At 41.4% G+C, this 22,245-nt stretch overlaps 1 protein-coding gene across 1 annotated transcript in view; it reads left to right on the forward strand.

Moving 5' to 3' along the window:
* Nucleotides 1-20,650, forward strand: part of LOC147309442 (cAMP-regulated D2 protein) — a 30,820-nt gene extending 10,170 nt beyond the window's left edge. The window contains exon 8 of the mRNA XM_086269191.1: nucleotides 17,446-20,650. Coding sequence (XP_086125317.1) covers nucleotides 17,446-17,898 — 453 coding nt within the window. The 3' untranslated portion in view covers nucleotides 17,899-20,650. The remainder of the gene's footprint in view (nucleotides 1-17,445) is intronic.
* The last annotated feature ends 1,595 nt before the right edge of the window (nucleotides 20,651-22,245 follow it).

The following is a 22,245-nucleotide window of genomic DNA, read 5'->3' on the forward strand; positions in this document are numbered from 1 at the left end:
GAATATGGTGTGCAATATGACATTGAGTACAATGCTGCTAAAAGTGCTGTTTTGATATGTAGAACCAAGCAGGATAAACAGCTAAATTTCCCTTTGTTTAAACTGGCACAAAAAACTCTTGAAGTTCATAAAAAGGTGAAATACCTCGGTCACTTTATTACTGAGCAAATGAATGATGATGATGACATATACAGACAACGGTGTAAGCTCTATGTGCAGGCAAATACTATTGCACGCAAATTCAGCTTTTGTTCACTTCCAGTTAAAGTGGCTTTGTTTAAAGCGTATTGCACACCGCTATGTACTGCCCCCTTGTGGTCATCCTACAAACAATGTAGCATGCAGAAGCTGCATGTTGCATATAATGATGCGATGAGAATCCTTTGCAGGATACCTAGAAGTGGTAGTGCCAGCCAGATGTTTGTAGCTGTGGGTGTTTGGACTTTTAAAGCACTTTTAAGGAAGTTAATGTTCAATTTTAGAGAACGACTGGATGGTTCGAGTAACAGTATAATTTTAGCACTTACAGATCCGACAGTGAGTGGTTCCCGTTACTCATCCAGTCTCAGAAAGCACTGGTTAAAGTGTTTGTGTATTTATTGATTTATTTTAAGTAATTGTGTTTTATGTATATTATGGTTTTATGTTTTTACAAATGTTTTAGATACTTATTTATATACATATATATATTTAATGGTGTATACCTTGTGTTGGGGGGGGGGGGGGGGGAGTGTTGTGTGTGTGTGTGTGTTTTTTTTTTTTTTTTTTGTCTTGTTTTTATGGACATGAAGTCTGCCAATTAAGATTGAATTGAATTATAAAGATCCATTAGAGTGTTCATCATATCGTCCTATATCACTCTTAAATGTAGATTTAAAAATACTGTCAAAAACACTTGCTCTCAGGCTAGAGCAACATCTACCATTGTTAATTTCTCCAGATCAGACAGGTTTCATGAAGGGTAGGCATGGTTTTTTCAACCTGCGCAGGTTTTTGAACATATTACACACCAAGTCAACTACAACCCCTGAAATTGCCTTATTACTCGATGCTGAGAAGGCATTTGACCGGGTGGAGTGGGATTATCTGTTTTATACTCTGCATAAATTTGGATTTGGCCCTAATTTCATTTCATGGATTCAGTTACTTTACTCCTCACCTATGGCACGTGTTAGAACAAATTCGTTATTCTCTTCTTATTTCCCACTTCTCCGTGGTACGAGACAAGGTTGTCCCTTATCCCCTCTTCTTTTTGCATTATCAATTGAACCACTGGCGATTAAACTGCGAGCTGACAGTTGCATTAAGGGCATCTTCAGAGGTGACCAGGAGCACAAAATATCCTTATATGCTGACGACCTCCTGCTGTATATGTCAGAGCCTTTATGCTCTCTTCCCCGTGCTCTTGCCATTTTTGAATGTTTTGGTAATATTTCAGGTTACAAGTTAAATCTGCATAAAAGTGAACTTCTCTGTGTCAACTCTATAGCCAGAAAGATTTCATTTTCAGATTTTCAATTTAACGTTAAATCAGGGTATGTGACCTATCTGGGGGTTAAGGTTACCCACTCATACAAAGATCTTTATGAAAGAAACTTTGTCCCGCTGCTTAAAAATACTGAGACAGATCTTCAGAGGTGGAACAATTTACCACTGTCATTAATTGGCCGCATCAATTCTATCAAAATGAACATACTACCCAAGTTCCTTTATTTATTTCAATGTATCCCATGCTACTTACCCAATAAGTATTTTATAACACTGAATAAGCATATCTCTGCATTTATTTGGAATGGCAAAAGTCCACGAATTCGTAAAGATTTCATGCAGAGGACTAGGCCAATGGGTGGATTAGCCTTGCCAAACTTTCAGTCTTATTATTGGGCAGCAAATATTCGTAATATGCTGTACTGGATGAGTAATGTTACTACAGAGACTCCAGCTTGGCTCCAAATTGAGTCATCCAATTGTGGCAAAATTTGCCTATCAGCTTTGTTGAGTTCAGCTCTCCCATTAGAACTATACACCTATAAACGTAACCCTTTGTTGTATGACTCGCTCAGAATCTGGGTGCAATGTAGGAAAAGGTTGGGGTTACACTTAATGTCAATTAAAGCACCTATCTGCTCAAACCATATGTTCCCACCCTCCATGATGGACTCTGCCTTTAAAATATGGGAAAGTAATGGCCTTAGAAATATCAAAGACCTTTTTGTAGATGGGATTTTTGCCTCATTCACGCAGCTCCTGAAGCAGTTTAATGTTCCTCGGCAACATTTTTTACGCTATTTACAAATTCGTCACTTTGTAAAGAGTCGATTTCCTTCATTTCCGGAACTACCTGAGGAAACTTCTTTGGATAAAATTATTAATATAAACGTTCATAAGAGAGGGCCGATTAAAGAAATCTATGCTATACTATTAGATCTTCAATCTCCTTCTCTCTTCATCCTTAAAGCACAGTGGGAGAAAGACCTTGGGATGACTATAACAGATGAGCTCTGGCAATCTTTTCTCCAGAGGGTACACTCTTCTTCGATATGTGCCAGGCATGGGCTCCTTCAATTTAAGGTCCTACACCGATTACATATCTCCAAGGAAAAGTTAGCCAAGTTCTATCCAGGAGCTGACCCTCTGTGTAACAGATGTAAAGCAGAAACAGGTTCGCTCCTTCATACCTTTTGGACATGCCCCAATCTTCATACCTATTGGGTGTCTATATTTAACACTCTGTCAGAGATGTATAACGTTAAATATGAGCCTTCTGCTCTAACGGCTATCTTTGGGGTGATACCTCAAGACATCACTTTGCCAAAATGCTATTCGAATTCTATTGCCTTTGCTTCACTTATCGCAAGGCGCCTTATACTTTTAAGATGGAAGCAGGAAGCTCCTCCCACACATGAACAGTGGCTTGCGGAGCTCATGAGGTTTTTACATTTAGAAAAGATGAGATATACACTGGCAGGTTCAACCACCAAATTTCTTAGGGCATGGCAGCCATTCTTGATGTACATGGAAACATTTAAAATGACCACCTTATCATGACCAGATACCATATCTATATCGCTATCATAGCTAACTGTACGCTGAATGTCCCTTATACATTTTATTTTTCTATTTGTTTGTTGTTGTTTGTTTGTTTTTTGTTGTTTTGTAGGGGTTTCTTTGGTTTGTTTGTTTGTTTTTTCCTTCTCTATTTCTGTTATCTTTTGGGGTATTGTAAATACTGAACAGCAAACTACTGTATGTTCAATGTTTTGTTGTTAACATGCTGCTGTGACTGAAAATAAAATTTATAAAAAGAAAAAAAAGATTGAATTGAATTGAATTGAAATAAATATGCTACGATGAGATAGCTGACCTCATCTAACTAGCAAATGTTGTCCAGGCTACGTTGGTGATACAGTTTTTTTTAATGTGTATGATATTTTTGTCATGCGATTTTAAAGCTGGTCCTACAACCGCATCCAAGAATAACATGCAGCTTATCTCAGAACTGTCGGTGAAAATTATTCTTGGAGCTAGGTTTAATTGAGCTGCATTTTAAAGAGGTGCAATTTCACAATTTGTGTATATTTTCTAAGTTCACTATTTTGTCATGTGTTGAGAAAAACACAGATTTTAAAATTACATGGTCTAATATTTACATTTAGCATAACTGCAACATTATTTTTTCGTTTTGTTTTTTTTAAAGACTCGAAAGGACTTGAAATTCAAAGTTTCAGACTTGTGACTTGACTCGGACTTTTACACCAGTGACTTGAGACTCGACTCTGACTTGCCTGACATTACTTGAGACTTGACTTGAGACTTGAGGATAAAGACTTGAGACTTACTTGAGACTTGCAAGACAATGACTTGGTCCCACCTCTGCTTCTATCCCTCATTAAACGAAATCATCATTTAAAAAGTACATTTTGTATTTAGTAGTAGTAGTAGTAGTATTTATTTATTGTCATTGTCAAGAACAATGAAATTGCGTTTGGGGCTTCCATACAACCCACTATCTTTGTCTAATATTTATATATGCAAAAAAGAAAAAAAGAAAAAAAAAGAAAAAATCTAAATGATCAAAATTTACACCTTTTACCACTTTAAATATATAAAGTGCACCATACTGGCAAATATTTAAAAGTGCCAGTATGGTGCCATATTATTAGGATGCAATGTTTGACTTTAAGCCTCAGTTTTATATAGGTAGGGCTGGTGTGCAGTTTAACACTGAAAACAGGTCAAATGTAGTCCACATGTAAAAGAAGTTCAATTTCTGGTTTGAACATGCTGGTTGGTGCGTAGGTCCTCTCTGTGCTAGCTTGTTAGTTTTTTCAACAGCTCTCATGGTTTTGATCTCTATCTCACACACTCATACTTAACAGGTGGAGAAAATCCATGTCACTTACATCGTCTTGATGCATTCTCAATCATCCAGGTAAGTCCATCTGGACGTAGCGTTTTCAGTTGGAGAAACATTTCGTCACTCATCCAGGTGACTTCTTCAGTCTCAGCTGACTGCAGGTTTCCAATCTTATATCACATAAATGGCCCCATGAAAAGTGGCAGGTTAGCCTCCTTAGACTGTGAGATTTCCATCAGTAATGGGGGACATCTAAAAGCTGACATGTACCGGAAACCTACGCATATGGGTCAGTATTTAAGGTTTGACTCTCATCATCCACTGGAGCACAAACTGGGCGTCATCAGGACGCTACAACACAGAGCAAACACCATCCCCACTGACACAGCAGCCAGGGAGGCAGAAGAACATCAAGAAGGCCCTGAGTAAATGTGGTTATCCCAGCTGGACTTTTGTCAAAGCTGGACAGGCACCTAAAGAAAGCTCCAGCCGATCCAGGAGAGAAGGACAATCGCTGCCTAAGCAAAAACCTGTAGTGATCCCATATATGTCAGGAGTATCGGAGCAGTTGAGATGCATTTTTTCTAAACACCGGGTCTCTGTGTCTTTTAAACCCCAAAACACGCTGCGCCAAAAACTGGTCCACCCCAAGGATCGGGTCCCCCGACACAAACAGAGTAACATAGTGTACGCTGGTAAGTGCAGGAGGATTGCCAGGATTTATACATCGGGGAAACCAAACAACCTCTGGCGAAGCAGATGGCACAACACAGAAGAGCCACCTCGTCAGGCCAGGACAGAATCAACCTTTGGAGACATGTCACTTACAGCTGTTTGTAGTAGTCTTTTTTTTCATACCAGCAGCATGAAGTAGCAGATTTAGATCAATAATTATTCATGACTGCTTAAATTTCCAGCGGACACTAATTTTATGATAAATTGCTTCAGATATTTGTAATGGTTAACATGATGGTTGGTAAGCAAACCAACATTGTCTGATGTTGGCATGTGCTAGCATAAACGTCTTTGTGTGCTGTGTTTATCATTAATTTTGATGAGGGAAAAATGAGAAAACCCCCGAGCAGTATTCTGGCTGCGATTTTGATGAATAGTGTAAGGTGTCAGCCTCTGGGAGCGGGTCAGGAGGTGACACCTATTTAGTATTCAGTCACAGCTGACTGTGCAGTGAGGCTGTCCTGCATTTCTTCGTGAAGGGTGCTTCTTCACAGGACCGGGGGTCAGTGCAAATATCCGAGCATTGCTGGGAAATGTATTTTAAAGAAGCTGTTTTGAATTTTTCCTGCCATGCTACTGTGATTTATTATTGCTGTTCCTATATAAAGAGGAAATGTTTTCCCTCACTCATTAAAAGTGTAACCCCTAGCCTCCATTGCCAACCTTGAAATTATGACAATAATTATGGTTGCCTGCCAGAGACAAAGTTTTGAAGAGACCAAAGGCTAATTATCTAGAGTCCCTTGCTTGCATTTCCTCTGCTACAGGGTGCACTGGTTAACACTTGAAGAAGAGTTCACAGAAATAGAGAAATATTCAGTTCACAGAAGGGGAAGTTTCTGAAGCATGCTGCTTTTGATCCGACAAATTGCATATAATTAATATTCCTCCATTTGCTGTGGCTTCGTTTCTATCGTTGTTCTATCTGGTGGCTGTCAGGAAAGTGTCAGGGAGCTTTACATTCAGCCAATAATTTGCAAGAACCTGCAGAGCCGAACATCTCTACAAACCTAATGCGCTGTCTGTGTTCAAGAAGTCAAACAGCTTATGTAAAAGAAAAAAAGGATGCATTTACATAATGAGCTGCATCTGAAGAGGTTTTGTTCTGTTCCATTCCTCCTCTTGCTCACAGACTGAACAGTAAATCCTCACACACACTCTGCCACACACATGCATCAATAACTACTCATTGCGTGGCTGTGTGAGGCAGGACATCACGTATGGATCGATAACCCTCCTGGCCAGTGCTTGGTGTGTAATGAGGACCCAGCTGTGTTGTACTGTCTGCCGCCTGTCTGTGTGTAATGAGTGATGGGAAACTGAAAACAATTGAACTCTTGCTGCTGAAGTTGGTTTGAAATAAATGTTGCATTTCCTTATGACCAGACTGAAAAGACAGGAAGATTTCACCACGCATCAAACTTTGGCATTATAAGTAACCTTCCAGATTTCAGTGGAAATCAAACAACATGCTTTAACGCTGCCTACAGAGGGAGCTACAGCTCCACTGTCTCTCATTCAGTATTTTTTTTCTCACCTCCATCATTTGTATGGGTGAATCATTGGGACCACCTGGAGTCAGGGAGGTTGTCTGCTTGAGATTCAGCTTGACTGCTCCACTAAGAAGCAACTCGTCTCTCCTGAACATCTACAATGACAGGGGGGACGAGCTGAGGAATCACAGATGAAGTAGAGGACAGGCTTCCAGAGGAGGAAGCAATGACTGGAGGAAGACACCCTGTGTGTATTAATGCGAGTAGAGTGAATAACAAAAACATCTCTTAGAATGACGTACTCTGATTGGCCTTCAAAATGATTATAAGATTGTAAACTCCATAAAGGTACAATCTCTTGCAGCCTGTGTTATACTGCATCAGCTCAAATTAAGTATATAAAAACAACTGTCACCTGAGTGTAATCTTAAATAATGTCATAATCACTGATGTTAAAAACTGTAATACGTTTGCTACATGTAATATGAGCAGTGTTAGTCATTGTGACTGACCCACAGAGAATTAGCTGTTGACTTTGCAGTTCCCCACTGAGTGTTTTAGCATCACTTACATCATTGTTTTGGTTCCTACGTCCAACAGCTATGGTTTAGTCTCACTGATGTCATCAACCTCATTTTCAAGTAGCTGCTTTCAGAGAGGGAGCTTTAATAAATCCAGAGTAAATAGCCTGAGGTATACTCAGCACTATCTGTCGGGAGCAAATAAAGTCAGGAACTAGCTGGCAAACATGCTGGAGATTTTTCCAGTTAAAACGCCAGCTATTTCCAGAAAGACTAAACAAAGCAAAAAATGAAATATCCAAAGTCAGAATGTATCTGTCCAAAAATCAAGATAAACTGCAATAAATACAAGTGCCAGATTGAGATTAAACATGCAGCTAGCCAGCTTTTTATCTTGCAATATGTAGTAGTACCATTACTGGTAGCATGTTTTCCAAAATTGTGGCTTTGAAGCAAAACGATACTGAGCCATGGGGGTAACTTCGACTTACTGAAAAGTAAAATATATATGTTCTACCTTATAAATAACCATCATCATATTTGCAATAATTCAGAATGAACTATTAGAGGTATAATTGCCACAAAATTAAAGAAGCATACTGATGACATGGCATCAGTCTTGTTTTGCCATTTTGAGCTGCGTTTTTCACACGTGTGACACTAATGTTTAGCGTTTGCTGCGTTTTTACTAACTGGAAAGTTTCTTTTTCTGTCCAAACGTATGTTTGGAAGACTTGGTTCCACACTTCAGTCTCAGTATGGTGTACAGAGGTTAGCACTGTTGCCAGCTAGAAGGTTTTGGATTTCTGATCTTCCAGCAGTGTTTGTTGAGTTTTCATGTTCTTCATGTTTCACTGTGGCCGTCTCAGGTGATGTTCTAAACGGGCTGTAGGTGTAGATGTGAGTGTTTGTGGTTATGTGCTGCCTTTTCCCACCCAAGGAAAATCATGCAAAACATTTTTACCTTTCAGAAAGATGCATTTATTGCTTGAATTTAAATCATAAACACCAATAAAACCAGCAAACCTCATATATTCCTTAGCTATACACATGAGGAAAATGAAGTACAACCTTACAGCTTCTATAGGAATCAAGAGGCTGATAATCAAAGGCACTTCATTAGTTGATCATTAGCAGCTGTGCCCACTTCTGCACTGAAGCAAAAGATTTGCTGGTCTGAAGCAGTCAGGTGTGTCTTAACTCAATAGCAGAAATGATTTTTCCAGCAAATTCACCCCAAAGTCAGATTGTGAAATGCTCTGTGAACCATGCACCTCAGACTTTACAGGTCTGAGTTAGCATTTCAAATATAAAGTTCATGGCAGTGCAGGACTCTTCTTTCTTTCAGCAGGTTTCTGTCACATTTTTCAATTCAGAATGGAAGGTATCTTCCCCCAGGGAACTCCAGGGGGGTCAGGAGGTGACACTGCTGGATATATTTAATATTCAGTCGCAGTTCACTCTGCAGCAGGGAGTTGGTGAAATTACAACAGGAGCTTACTCTTCCACGTACACACACTGTGTGTCTTTATAATAAGTTAATATACTGTGTTGTGTTGTTTGTTGCGTTGCGGTGTGTCATATCGTGTCGTGTTGTGTTATATGTAGTGCCGACGTAGGACAGTTTTCCAATTTCATTGTACTACTGTACTATGTGTGACTGTGCAATGACAATAAAGAGTTATCTTATCTATAAATGCCACTTTTCCTGAGGCCCGCAGGGGTCAGCACAAACCAGTCACAGTGGAAGCAGATGTGGAGAGCTCAGCTTTAGTCCTACAATTTTTATATTTATGGAGTATATACATTTTCTCTGCATTAGACAAACACAGTATTTCTGAGTGCATTTTGAACAATACGACTAACATAATCAACTTCGTTCCCATTGAAAACCCCACTAACCAAGTCTATGAGCTCTGTGACAAGTCTCGCTATGGCAGAATTATAAACACCTCTGCTGTCCTAAGGAAAAATGAGACTTGATTTTGTAAGCGAGGGAATTTCAGCTGAATCACTGACAAACTCATCGACTCTGTGTGAAGTGCTGCCATCACTATGAGCAGTTTCAGTAAAGCGGCAGCTTCTGTCAGACTACTAGAAATGACGTGGTACAGATTTTTATGTCTGTGAAGGTTCTCGGTCATCCAGGTCATCGTAGTCCAAGGAGCTTGGAAAGAAAAGCGTCTGGAGGTTGGCGAGCAGCCTCCCAAAGAGAGAGTGAAGGCCAGAGAGATTACAGGATCTAGCTTTTATACTCCGGTCATTCCCACCGCTCATGTGCTGTTAGATCATTAACGATCTGACCAGTGCTGCGGGGAGGGAACACAAAAGGGCCCAAACAGTGCTACCAGGCCATCACGCGCCCACCCATAAAAATAGGGCTTAGACAGCCATGACGTTAGTTAACATTTTGCCAACACTTGAAGTTGTATTACTAGGACACAGCCCTTGATAATGCATCAGCCAAAACATTGTCTGCTCCCTTTATGTGTCAAACTTCCAGATTATATGGCTGAAAGAAAAGGCACCATCTCAAACGCTGATTGGGATTCTGAAGAAAATGAAGGAAGGTGAGGCGATTGTGATCTGTGTAAACTAAAACAGGATTCCCCCTGCCCCTACATACACTTCAAAATGTTGTAGAGCCCATATTAAAGCCGATGCGCCCTTCTCCACTATCGAGTAGTTCATTTGGTATAATTTGAACTTCTGGGAGAAAAAACTGACAGGAAGGTCCACTCCATCCTCCCCCTCCTGCAACAGAACAGCTTTGGCTCCCACCATACCAGTATCTACCTGTAGTTTGAGTGGCTTATCCATGCAGGGAGCCGCTAGAGCAGGTACAGAGGAAATCAAAATTTTCACTTCCTGAAAGCCTTCCTGACAAGGTGGTGTCCAAAAAATCGTAAGCTTGTAGCCGAGAAGGTTAGAAGCTACAGTGGAAAATTCTTACAGAATTATCTGTAGTAGCCAACAATCCCAACAAAGCAACCAAGTTACTGGGTGACTCAGATGTCCCTGTAAAATGGAATCGCCAGGCGCGCATTGGTGTAACATCCTCTGCACCACTTGCACAGACATAATAAGGCTTTAACAGGTATGCATGAAAAAGTGATTTCCTTCTGTGGTTGGGAGTAGCAACCAGATGATTTCGATCTGACACCTGCCGCAGTGTCTTCCAATCATCCTGTAAAACTGCTAGTCGACCCTGAACAGTGTGACCACAAACCAATTAATTTGGGCTGAACCCAGTCCCAGCCTGAGTAACTTCTCGTACCACTAGCATGAGCCAGTCCCTCATTGTTTTGGTTTCTACGTCCAACAGTTATTGGTAGGCAGTCCCTCCTTCCAGTCACGATCCACTTCCGTACAATAAGCACGCAACAGGACTTCAAGGTTTGGTGAAACCTTTCGATAGCTCCCTGACTTTGTGGATGGTAAGGATTGGACTGGGCATGTTTTACCTGAAGGAGCTTCAATATTTCTGTGAACATACTTGATGTGAAATTTGTCCCTCGGTCACTCTGAACAATCTTTGTGATACCAAAAACCGAGATAACCTGTGACAGGGCTTTAACCACTGCTCTCTGGTAATGTTGGGTATTGGGTAACCAGCTGCGTAGCGAGTAGTTAAACACATCACTGTTAATAAGTACATATTTCCTGCCTTTCACCTGGGTAACGGCCCCACACAATCAATCGGCAAATGCTCAAAAGGTAGGGCAGCACGGTGGCACGGTGGTTAGCACTGTTGCCGCACAGCAAGAAGGTCCTGAGTTCAATTCCACCATCAGGCCGGGGTCTTTCTGTGTGGAGTTTGCATGTTCTCCCCGTGTTTGCGTGGGTTCCCTCCGGGTACTCCGGCTTCCTCCCACCGTCCAAAGACATGTAGCTTGTGGGGATAGGTTAATTGGATAATCCAAATTGTCACTAGGTGTGAATGTGCGAGTGAATGCGAGTGTGAATGGTTGTCTGTCCCTATGTGTTAGCCCTGCAACAGACTGGCGACCTGTCCAGGGTGTACCCCGCCTTTCGCCCTATGACAGCTGGGATAGGCTCCAGCCCCCCGCGACCCTGAAAAGGATAAGCGGAAGCGAATGGATGGATGGATGGATGGGACATAAAGCACACCCAACATGCTCCTCTGACCATTGACGGAGCGTCTGTGGAGAGAGTGAGCAGCACCAAGTTCTTGGGTGTGCACATCACAGAGGATCTCTCCTGGACGTACAACACCACAGCACTGGCCAAGAAATCACAGCAGCGTCTCTTCTTTCTCCGCAAACTAAGAAGAGCAGGAGCTCCAGCCCCCATCATGTACACTTTCTACAGAGGCACCATCGAGAGCATCCTGTCGAGCTGCATCACTGTGTGGTTTGGAGCCTGCAATGCGTCCTGTCATAGAACCCTCCAACGCATAGTGAGGGCTGCAGAGAGGATCATTGGTGTCTCTCTCCCCTCCCTCCAGGACATTTACAGCACCCGTCTCACTAAAAAAGCCCTTTGCATAGCGGCTGGTCCCACGCACCCAATGCAAAGCTTCTTCAAGCTGCTGCCGTCAGGGAGGAGACTGCGGAGTCTCCAGGCCAGGACCAGCAGACTGAAGGACAGCTTCATCCATCAGGCTGTCAGGAAGCTTAACTCCCTTCCGATTCTGCCCCCTCTCCCCTCTCTCCTCCACGGTCTCACTGAACTCTGTCACACACACACACACACTCTCTGACTCACTCACTGGCCTGCACCAGTTACCAGTCACTTTGTGGAGCATTGGACTGCCATTACCTCATAAGACTTTGTTGTTACACTATCTCTTACCGTATATTACTAAATCTCCATTTGCACTATTTGCTTATTTGCACTACTCTGCCTGGTTTACACTCAATGTCATTTACCCTTACTTGAATATTGTATATTGTATATTGCATAGCTTTCTTGTTATACGTAAAATGGTATTGTAATTATTTAAATTTTTACTTTTTAATTATTTTATTTGCATTTTTTAATCACTCTCTTATATTTAAATGTTCATTTGCTATTTCATCTAGGGTTTGAGAGTAACGAAATTTCTATTCTCTGTATGTCCTGTACATGTGGCAGAATTGACAAATAAAGTTGACTTGACTTGACTTGACTTGACTTGACTAAAGGTGCTCAATTGCTTGGTTGGGCTTTCCAATCACTTGACAAATGTGACCTGTTTTAATGAACAAGGAAATGAACTTTTTCAGTTTTGGCCCAAAAAAACGGCAAAGGACTCTGTCATAAGTTTTCTGAACACCTAAATGTCCAGCAGTGGAATCATGAGCCGTCTTCAAGACATCCGCTCTAAGTTTATGTGAGATGACAGAAAGCATGTCCCATTAAAGCTGGGCGTACACTGTGCGATTTTTGGCCCATTGTGAGCCGATTTTTCAGTCGTGCGACCGTTTTGGTGATCGGCCCGAGTTGATATACTGCTTAACGATGGTGGCCAAGAGCAACTTCACCCTGTACTAGCTCTAATGACAAAAACAGATGATGTAACGGTACAGTCATTACATTTCAACTCATACCCAGGACTTTAGAACAGCAACCAGTATCAATTTCTGAGGGCAACACTGGGATAAATAAATGATCAATCCAAAGCACCTCTGTCTCTAAGAATGTTTACAGCTATCTTCTGGTCATGACCCACCAATGAGACTAAACCTGCAGATACGTATGGTCTATACCCTGGGTCAGTGAACTGGAAATCCAGTGGATTTCTTTGAATAATCCCAGGAGTAATCGCAGACCTAGTGTGAACCTGCACAGCAGCTATTACCTTATTCCTTTCAATGGGGGCAGCCAAAACTGCAAAGGCAATGTTTCACTGAACGAGTTCCCTGTGCAGATTTAGCCTCAGCCTGCAACAAAGGGCACTCATTTTCCCAGTGCCCTTCACCTAAACAGTAATTGCATGTCCTACTTTAGTTTCAATTTGCGCTGGTAGAGTCTTGTTTAGTAATTGCATTCTGTTGGCCCTTTCTCCCAACTAACAAGACAATCTCCCTGCTTCCAACCACAACCTCCTTTGATTGTCAAAGTAAACTCATCTGCCAACACTGCAGCATCAGAAGCATTTTTCACTTTCTCCTCATTCAAGTATGTAGCTACTCGTTTAGGAAGAGTGGACCATAACTGCCCAGCAAAACAAGCTCCCCCAACTGTTCAAATGTACTTACTCCAGAGGCAGACCACTGTCGTATCTTAGCCAACCTCTCAAAATGCAATAAATAAATAAATATTGTCATAAGCTAGTAGAGACATCAAAAAGTTCTCTGAAGTCTGGTGAGCTAGTCTGACAAGAATCAGGAAGCTGACCCTTAACCAGGTTTAGTCTATAATGCTCTAAAGTTAGTGAGAGGCACACAGCAAGCTAGAGTTCAGAGTTTGGTCTTGAGCTTGTTTTTGTCCTACAGCACAGTGTGAACAGTACTTTTTGGGGTGCACCATGATGAAAGAGCAAACCTGACATGCCTAAGCTGAAAAAGCTTTGCCTAGTGAGGCCAAAGCTTGGACTGTCCTGCAGTGTGCTTTATACAGAGTGATGCAACTTGGGTAGTGTTGTTTCTGTGTGATTTCTACTGATGACTGGAAAAATCTCATACTTGGGCTCTGACGTAGATGCTGCACCTCTCCTCTCTGGTGCACCTTGAGATGTTTTATCAAACAACCTGAATGAAAAAGAGCCATAACCTATTTTTTACTCCCAAGCTTGGCATTTAAGCAGATTGCTGTTTGCTATCTGTCTTTCGTCTTCATCTCTTACTAAAAAAAATTCCCAAAAGGAACCTTATCAGGATGTTAAAAAACCCCAAACATTATCTCCATGGCACCAATGGTGCCATGACACAGAACAATATATTGAACACAATCAACTTTACTGAAAAGAGGCAAGGGCAAGTTATTCCAGGGGTAGAAGATGAGGATCGGTCTGGGTGGAACACTCTAGGTCTCAGAAGTGGTATTTACCAGATGTCATCATGTGGTCACATGTAGGAAATAAAACCACAAAGGTGGAACTAATAGTAAAACAGAAGGTGGGATATTAGGAAAAAACAATCTAGTATCAGCAAATGGTCCAGCATTACATGACTGCTTACAATGGAAGTGGCCCAGCTCAACCATTCTGGAATCTCCAGATAACATTAGGCTTAAGGGTTCCCAAGAGAAGAACTCATTTAGGAAAGTGGTGGAAAGAGCTTCCTGGTGGCTGTGGCCTAGGAGAGATGTCAAGGCCTGGAAACTGTATGGAGATGAGTAGTGTTCATTGCTGAACAGCCAACTCATGACCTCAGTGGCCACATTTACTGAAAATGGTTGTGATATGCCTTCTCTTATGTAAATAAAAATGTCAGTAATTGAAATTGAAATGTCCTTTGGTAACATGGTAATTTTGCATTGTTCCCTCTTTTGCTGCCACTGCTCCTTCCTTGGACGACTTTTGATAGATACTAACCACCGTATCCCACAAAAGCTGGAGCTTTGGAGATGTTCTGCCCCGTCTTCTATCACAGCTTGGCTCCTGTCAAACCAGGTCAAATCTTTACACCAGCCCATTTTTCCTGCTTCTAACACGTCAACTTTGAGGATAAAATGTTCACTTGCTCCCTGATATATCCCACGCACTAACAGGTGCCACAGTGAAAAGATAATCAGTGTTATTCACTTCACCTGTCAGTGCTCAGAATGTTGTGCCTGATCGGCATCCATAGATGAATACGTTCAAATGCACAACAGTTACTGAATGGAATTTTTAAAGCATTTGTTCTTTCTGAACATGACAATAATCTGACACTGGAGAAAAGAAGCGTGCCCAAAAACAAGAACAGATTTTAGCAACGAGAGAGCAAGTTGGACGGGGGAGAGAGAAGAATAGAATAGAATAGAATAATCCTTTAATTGTCCCACAAGGGGAAATTTGGGTGTAACAGCAGCGATAAAGACACATAAACAAACAAACAGTACACAAGACACAGAACAGAAACATACACAATTTTTACATATTTACATCAAGGACAGTGGTTACCAAAAACAGAGTACTGTACCGTTATTAAATTAAATACAGATAAGAGGCAAACCCAGGTTGTAGTGTGAATCGGTTGATAAAATAGTGCCAAGTTGTGAGGAGAAATTCTTTTCAAAAGATATAATAAACATAACTTGTGCTCGTATTGCCTTGAATGTGTGAGACATGATCATAAACCTGTGTGGCAAAAAATAAATAAGTAAATAAAAAGAATTGAGTGAGAGAGACAGAGAGAGTCCCGTCAAAGTCAGCAAGTTGTTTTCAGCTTTCAGATGTTCAGCTGTGTGGGTGCAGGTTGTGTGCTGCTGAAAAAGACACATTGGTTTCTAGGTAACAGGCAGGAGAAGACAGTCTACCTTCATTTTCTTTGCTTCTTTTTAGCCGAGAGGGAACAACATTTTCGCTGCTCTGCCCTTAGCCCATCTCTTTGTAGATGCAAGGCTAATTAGTTATTCTTTTTCTTTTCTACACACGGCAAACTCCACAAGAATCGCAGTAAAGTACCGACTTGGATGTTTCTTTAATTTTAAATCAGATTGGTTGTTTTCATTTTGTTTCCAGGCTTAATACTATTCAATACTAGTATCTGACTAGTTAATTAATATAGAGCTACATATCCAGCATATGGAACATACAGCCATGAAATTTGTCCATACTTAACCTTAACCCACAGGTTATTATGGCTTTAAGCAAAGGGTAGGCAGTAGGCATCCATCCATCCATCCATCCATCCATCCATCCACCCACTTCTGTTTCCCCAGTTCAAGGTCATGGGGTGAATTGAGCCTATCTCAGCTGTAATATGGCGCGAGACAGACATAGTAATATAATAAGAATATGGTAATTACTAGGGTAATCTTTGTGTGTGATCTAAAATGAGTTGGCAAATTTGCAAAAAAGAATTCAGAAGGGAGCAAATATTTTACACTGCACTGATGGGTAAAGTGCAGAAATAAAGTACTATTTGAAAAGCTTGAGTGGTCATAAGTAAATGACAGTTTTCGCAAAGGTGGGCTTACCTACCTTGACATGACCCTTGCCAATGTCAAACTTTAGGTGAGCATCATAGATGTGAATGGTGGATCTGACTGCAAATCTAAAGGACTTTGTGGTAGCAACTTGTCACTCAGAAAGCAGCACCCAATAGACACAGTGCTTTTCTCTAAGCCGTAAATGGTAAGGTGAACATCGAGCTTTACTGAGATTTGAAATTCACAATTGAGACTACAGCAGAGGGCCAGAGACATGAGTGCGAGTTTAAGGCAATTCATTAGTAACTTCACTTTGAAGAGTGAGATGATGATGACCATTTATTGTTCCAGAAAAAACTGTTTGATGAAGATTTGATCCATTACTGTAGGAGGAATATTGAGTGAACTGCATGTCAAGCAAAAGGCTTGTTTTACAATTTTGAATAGCGTCTTTCATACACATATAAACCTCATCTTATCGATTCTCTTATCGACTTTCATTAGGTTCTCAGTGGCTGCACTTTGAGAGTGGCCACCATCGTTAAGCAGCATATCAAAGACATGACATTCATGTATTCGTTCTTGTTGTGCATGCTGTGTGGTCAAATGTTTCTGCATGTTCAAGGTATTTCAGCTGTTTGTTATGATCAGTGTTGGCGTTATTGCTCAAACAAGTAATGTAGTGCACATATTACCCGGAACACTTAAGTGATGCAGTTGTTACAAAACAACCTGAAACGCATAATTGTCAGCTAACAATATAAACCTATAGACTACAGTTCCACACACTCCCCTGGTACATTTCCTACAATGAGCAGACTATTGCACAAGTTCAGATAGAACCGATAGGCAAGCAGAACAACAATTTCAAGGAACTAAAGTACTAGGAGCTGGTCCTTTACAAGAACCGGTTCTCTATTCCCATGCCTCATAAAGCTGATAAAAAGTCCAGGTTTGTGAAAGTCATTACAAATCATCCTGAGAGTGTAGATTTGCCAAATTTCATTATAGTTCAGGCACTAAGACAATTTTGTGCCAACCCACCCATGGGATGTCTGATTGGACTTTGGTGGTACTATTAGTAAGGTTGTGTTTTCTGGAGTTATATAATTTATGTTTTACTCCAGTCTTATCTGATCTTAATCTGCAAAAACCACAAAGATCAGGTGGTGTTACTACAGGAAAAACAATGCTGATCATCAGAGTTAGTGGGTTTTATCTTCATGCAACATGCTTGTTTGTAAAACATTTAATAACAAGACAATTAAGACATAAATAATGTGACCTCACCATCTCCCTCTTATTTTCCTTTCCTCAGATTGTTACGGATTTTGTCTTCTTATGTCCATCGAGGAGGTCAGCATGTGCTGGCACAGCAGCGGGGAGCAAGTTCTGGATGTATGTTTTTGACCATGTGATCTCGGACCGCAGTGTCTGGTCAGGTCTCACTTTCTGCTATGAGCATTCCTGCCATGGTGCAGAGCTGCCCTTTCTTTTTCATTCAGCCTCTGTGGCCAACTTCACCCTGTCACCGTCGGAGAAGCTGCTGTCCAATCGAATGCTGTGCTACTGGGGTGCCTTCGCTCACACCGGCGACCCTTCCTCCAGGAGCCAACAGACAACTTTCTGCCGGGAGCAGCGTCTGCCTATTTGGCCGCGCTATTCTGACACCAGTGGCTTTCTGGTCATGAACCTCACTGTGCGTTCCCATACGCAAGCTGGAACCAGAAACCATATATGTGATTTCTGGGACCAGCTGGGCATCTACTAGAGAGGGAACAGGCTGGGCATGCTGTTCTTTTGTTGAAACTAGAGTCAAAAGAATGGCTCTTTTCCCTGCATTGTTTTGTTTCTAAAAGTAGGATGTGTAGATGTCTGCTCTAGCTTTGCTCTAGAGTTAGTTAGTTAGTTAGTTGATGGAGTTTTGCTAGTTACTACAGTACTGCCCTTTTGTCTTTTGTTTGTTGCAAGTAAACCATGTATTTGTTTGTATGCGAGATTTCTTTTCTAATTGAATGCAAGTCTGCATGACTTGAATTGTTATCTAGGAGCAAAGCAGCCAGACGGTACTTTTTAGCTATATCAGTCACCAGACTGGATTATTACAACAATTCACAAATTCATTACCATAATGTTTGGTACAAAAAATCATTGCTTAGGGGGAATCCTGCTCATTCTGTTCTGTTGTTTATTAGGGATTTGCATATTTGGACTGGAGTGAAATGTCTTGTCAACTATGTGGTGTGGTCCAAAATATTTTTCTGCCCTGAAAACACATCACTGAGTTATTTCTGCTCACAACTTATTAGGACCTGCAGCCATGTGTTGTTCTAAGAGAAAAGCCTCCCTTTACAAAATGTTATGACTCATAAGACACTGGCATCAAACACTTAGCCAGAAGAAAGCTGGTTCTATCTGGCAAAAGGGGAAAACGAATGCATTTGGTAACAGTGGTGAACATCAGTAGGACGATTGGTTGATTGAAGGCTAGTTTGGTTTCTGGGATCACGTCTGCTATGCAGGCTAATGTCAAAGAAATGCAGAATATCTCAAACAACAGGAAATTGGATTTATGTTGACTGAGCAAGTTAGTGGTGAGCTGGTGAACCATATCTTGCTGCCTATCTGTAACCAAATCCTTCCTGGAAATACTATTTACCTTATATAACCTGCGACTTTAAGGCAAAGTGATTGAAGATTAATTGAACTAATAATGCTGGTAGAGAAAACCACTGACCGGCATATGACAGTATGGTAAATACTCTACTTTATTAAATGTGGGTCACTGGAACTAACTGCCAGTCACAAAGCAATGGTAAAGAGGGAATTGTTGCATATGAGCCCTAGAAGGCAGCATGGTACTACTCAAATTTGGGCTGCCAGTGATGTTTTTTGCTTTTCGCACCCCCCTGCAAACCCCAGTAGTCTTGCAGTGGCACCATTTCTCACACGTCATTGTTATGCTCTCCTGGCTATTGTTTCTATCTTAGATTATTAAGTAATTAAGAATTAAACCCATGTCAGTCTCCACTTTATATTGTACCTTATGAGCCAGGTAATAACCCTAAAGGCCATCAGCAACACATCTGCGTGTTGTGAAAAGTAAATGGCTTGACGCTCTCAGCTAAGTCACTGACATTTTGTTTGACATGTTATGTCAAAACAATTCAGTTATGATTCTCATCATATCAGTCTTGCCAGTAAGTGATATGGGTCCACAACGAATGCTAATCTAAATTTACATAAATAAGGGTACAGCTTGTCATATCATCCAAGAACAGAGGAGGCAGTAATTTGTGTGAAATAGTTGTAGTTTATGAGTTTTACGTTCCAACAGAAGTGGTTTGAAGTCTTTCAAATCCTTCACTTGATCTGGGAGCTTAACTGGCAAATGTCCAGTCATAAGCCTGCTTCCTTAGCCTTCAGGCGTTCACCACTCCTGTCTCTTTCTAGAGCAACTGAAGTGGCCTCTCTCCCTACTGGCACAAAGGCCACAGTGAATTGTCCTGTTTCCTTTGGGGCCAGTTTAATATATGCCACAGACACACATGACCATTTTTATTGGCTGTTTACACACGACTGGTAGCGCGCTGACACACTAGGGTGTGTTGAGGCCACCTCATTATCTCAGCAGACATTTACTTTGCTGTCATCCAGTATCAAAGCACGGCCCTGTCTGAGATGGCCGCACAGCTAATCAATTGCTGTTCATCCCAACACTGCGCCAAAGGCTGTGCTCACAGGCTGTCCCCCTCCCCCTAAAAAACCCTGCTGCTCATTATTGTGACAGCTGATAAGAGGGAGATGGAGTGAGAGCGAGAGGGGACAAACAGACACAATCCTTTCTGTTGCCTGTATAATTTAGAAAAGGTTATGGAATCAATGTCTGGCTGTCTCCAGCTCCAGATCAAGGTTGTTGGCTTTGCACAGACATTCCAATAAGATCTGATTATGGCCACTGCATTTGCAATTAAAAATCAGATGACAGCCTTCGCTGCCCAGTATGCTGCTTGGGACAGTTAGAATACAGCAGCACGCTGTCCACTGGCGTCCTTCTCAAAACAAATTGGGCTCGTTCAACTTTTAACCTCCTAGGACCTGGCGTCCCAATATGTGGACATCACATTTTGGGTTGTCTAGACCAAAATACTAATTTTTGCTCTACATGGGCCTGATATCCACTTACGAGGACGTTATACTGCCACTGTTCTTTCAAAATTTTAAATGAATGCCCTCTTATGTTGATCTCTTTTTTCTCAGAAACAAAAATCAGGTAAAAAAAAAAAAATCAGATAATTCTTTGTTTTTACATTCATCAGGTCCCAATCAGCCCAAATAGCAGAGAGAAATTAAAAATGCATGCCATGACAAAGTTTGGGTCTTAGGAGGTTAAAAACAGTTTGACATAATAAGTGTATTATGTGTTCTTGCTTTCAGTCAGTGAACTGATTTAAAATGTATGCCACTCTCACATCTGTGTATACTGTTGTGGAAGTTTTCCATTAAATAAAGCCTGCAGACGAGCGGTGAGCGGTAGCTAACATTCTTTAATCAAACACACAAAGAACAGACAACCAAGCTTGATGAAGTCCCTGCATGACCGCGGGACAGACGGTCAGCAGAGTCTCCCTGAGCCCAGCATGGCTCTCAGTTAAATACCTTCTCCAGGAACAAAAGGCAGGACACAGCTGTTTCATACCTTAAGGTTCACACTCCCTTGCTGCCTCCCAGAGTCCTCGAAGAGACAAAAGACTCTTCCTGTGGAGTTGTCTGCTTCCCCCAGCTTCCTTACTACACCCCCACCATCTGTCTTACTGTATGAGTGTGAGACATGTTAAAATCCAGTGGCACCAAGGTATCATACAATAAAATAATCTGATTAATACATAAGTAAAATAAATTCCTATACAATACCTATAAAGTTAAATGTGAAACTGACATAAGGAAAATACATAGCACTAAGCAAATCCAGAAACAACACTTCTGAGGGATTCAGTTTCTGAAAAACAAAACAAAACAAAACTCTCTAGAGTTCTGGGCTACACATCAAATCCGACTTTTTTGACCCTATGCGACCCAAATCCGATCATGGTGTGACAGTGTGAACGGCACAAATCCGACCTGGGTCACTTTCATATGTGGTACTGAATCCGAGACATATCTGATGTTTCAGAAAGCGACTGCTGTTTGATGGTCACGTCGCATTAAATTAGTCTTTTACGTCACTGACACGAGACAGACGCCAATTATCAGCGCCGGAGAAGACATGGTGAACGCTTCCTGGCCATCCAGTGTAGATGTCAGTGAAACTGCTGGGAAGACAACGTTGGAGAAACGTGAACATTTTATTTGTTCTGTATAATCTGCAGATTCTGACAGAAATCTGCAGCTATCCTTTGAAGCAGCGCTCCTCTAAAACAGCAAAAAGGATCATTATTAGGCCAAATGTAAATAACAAAATAACTTTAACTTAAAGCGAAATTGGGAAACGAAAAGTCCGAAACAAGTCTTTATATGAAGGCCATCAGTCACACAATACTGTTGGTCTGGGTCTAAACAGAGCGCGTTGTGTGTGACGTCTTCTTTTGCACATGCGCCGCTTTGAGCGTTCACACTAGAGCTATGCTTCTCTCCTCTCTCTCCAGCTACCACCTGTAAACCCTAGACACCAGGTGTTCTAGACCCAAGACCAACAGTCTGTGACCTGGGTTTGCCCTTGGTTCTCCTCCCAGCAGGATATGCCAGGACACCTAGTCTGATACCTGAACCAACTTAGCTGTCTCCTTTTCAATGTGAAAAAGCAGCAGTTCTACTATGAGCAACTCTTGTATGTCATCCTTGGATTCTTCATCTCTACGGTTTAAACCTCAGGCATAGGAATCCCCTATCTCTAAGGTTTAGGAATCCCCTTCAGTCTCAGTCTTCAGACTGAAGAAGCCACTTGGTTGAGTGAAGAAACGTTTCTCCCACTGGAAACGCTACGTGCAGACAAACATACATTTTTGTGATTTCCCTACCTTAATTAATAAACATGCATCAAGACACTCTGGAGGAAGTTTATCGCTGTCACTTGTATCTGTGATCTTACTTTTTTGATAACTGCCCACATCTTGTTGCC

This window comes from Aulonocara sp. 'chitande type north' Nkhata Bay, linkage group LG17 (genome assembly GCF_057382095.1).
Source record: "Aulonocara sp. 'chitande type north' Nkhata Bay isolate Kocher_YH1m ecotype deep benthic linkage group LG17, A_spYH_male_GT1.1, whole genome shotgun sequence".
Taxonomy (NCBI): domain Eukaryota; kingdom Metazoa; phylum Chordata; class Actinopteri; order Cichliformes; family Cichlidae; genus Aulonocara; species Aulonocara sp. 'chitande type north' Nkhata Bay.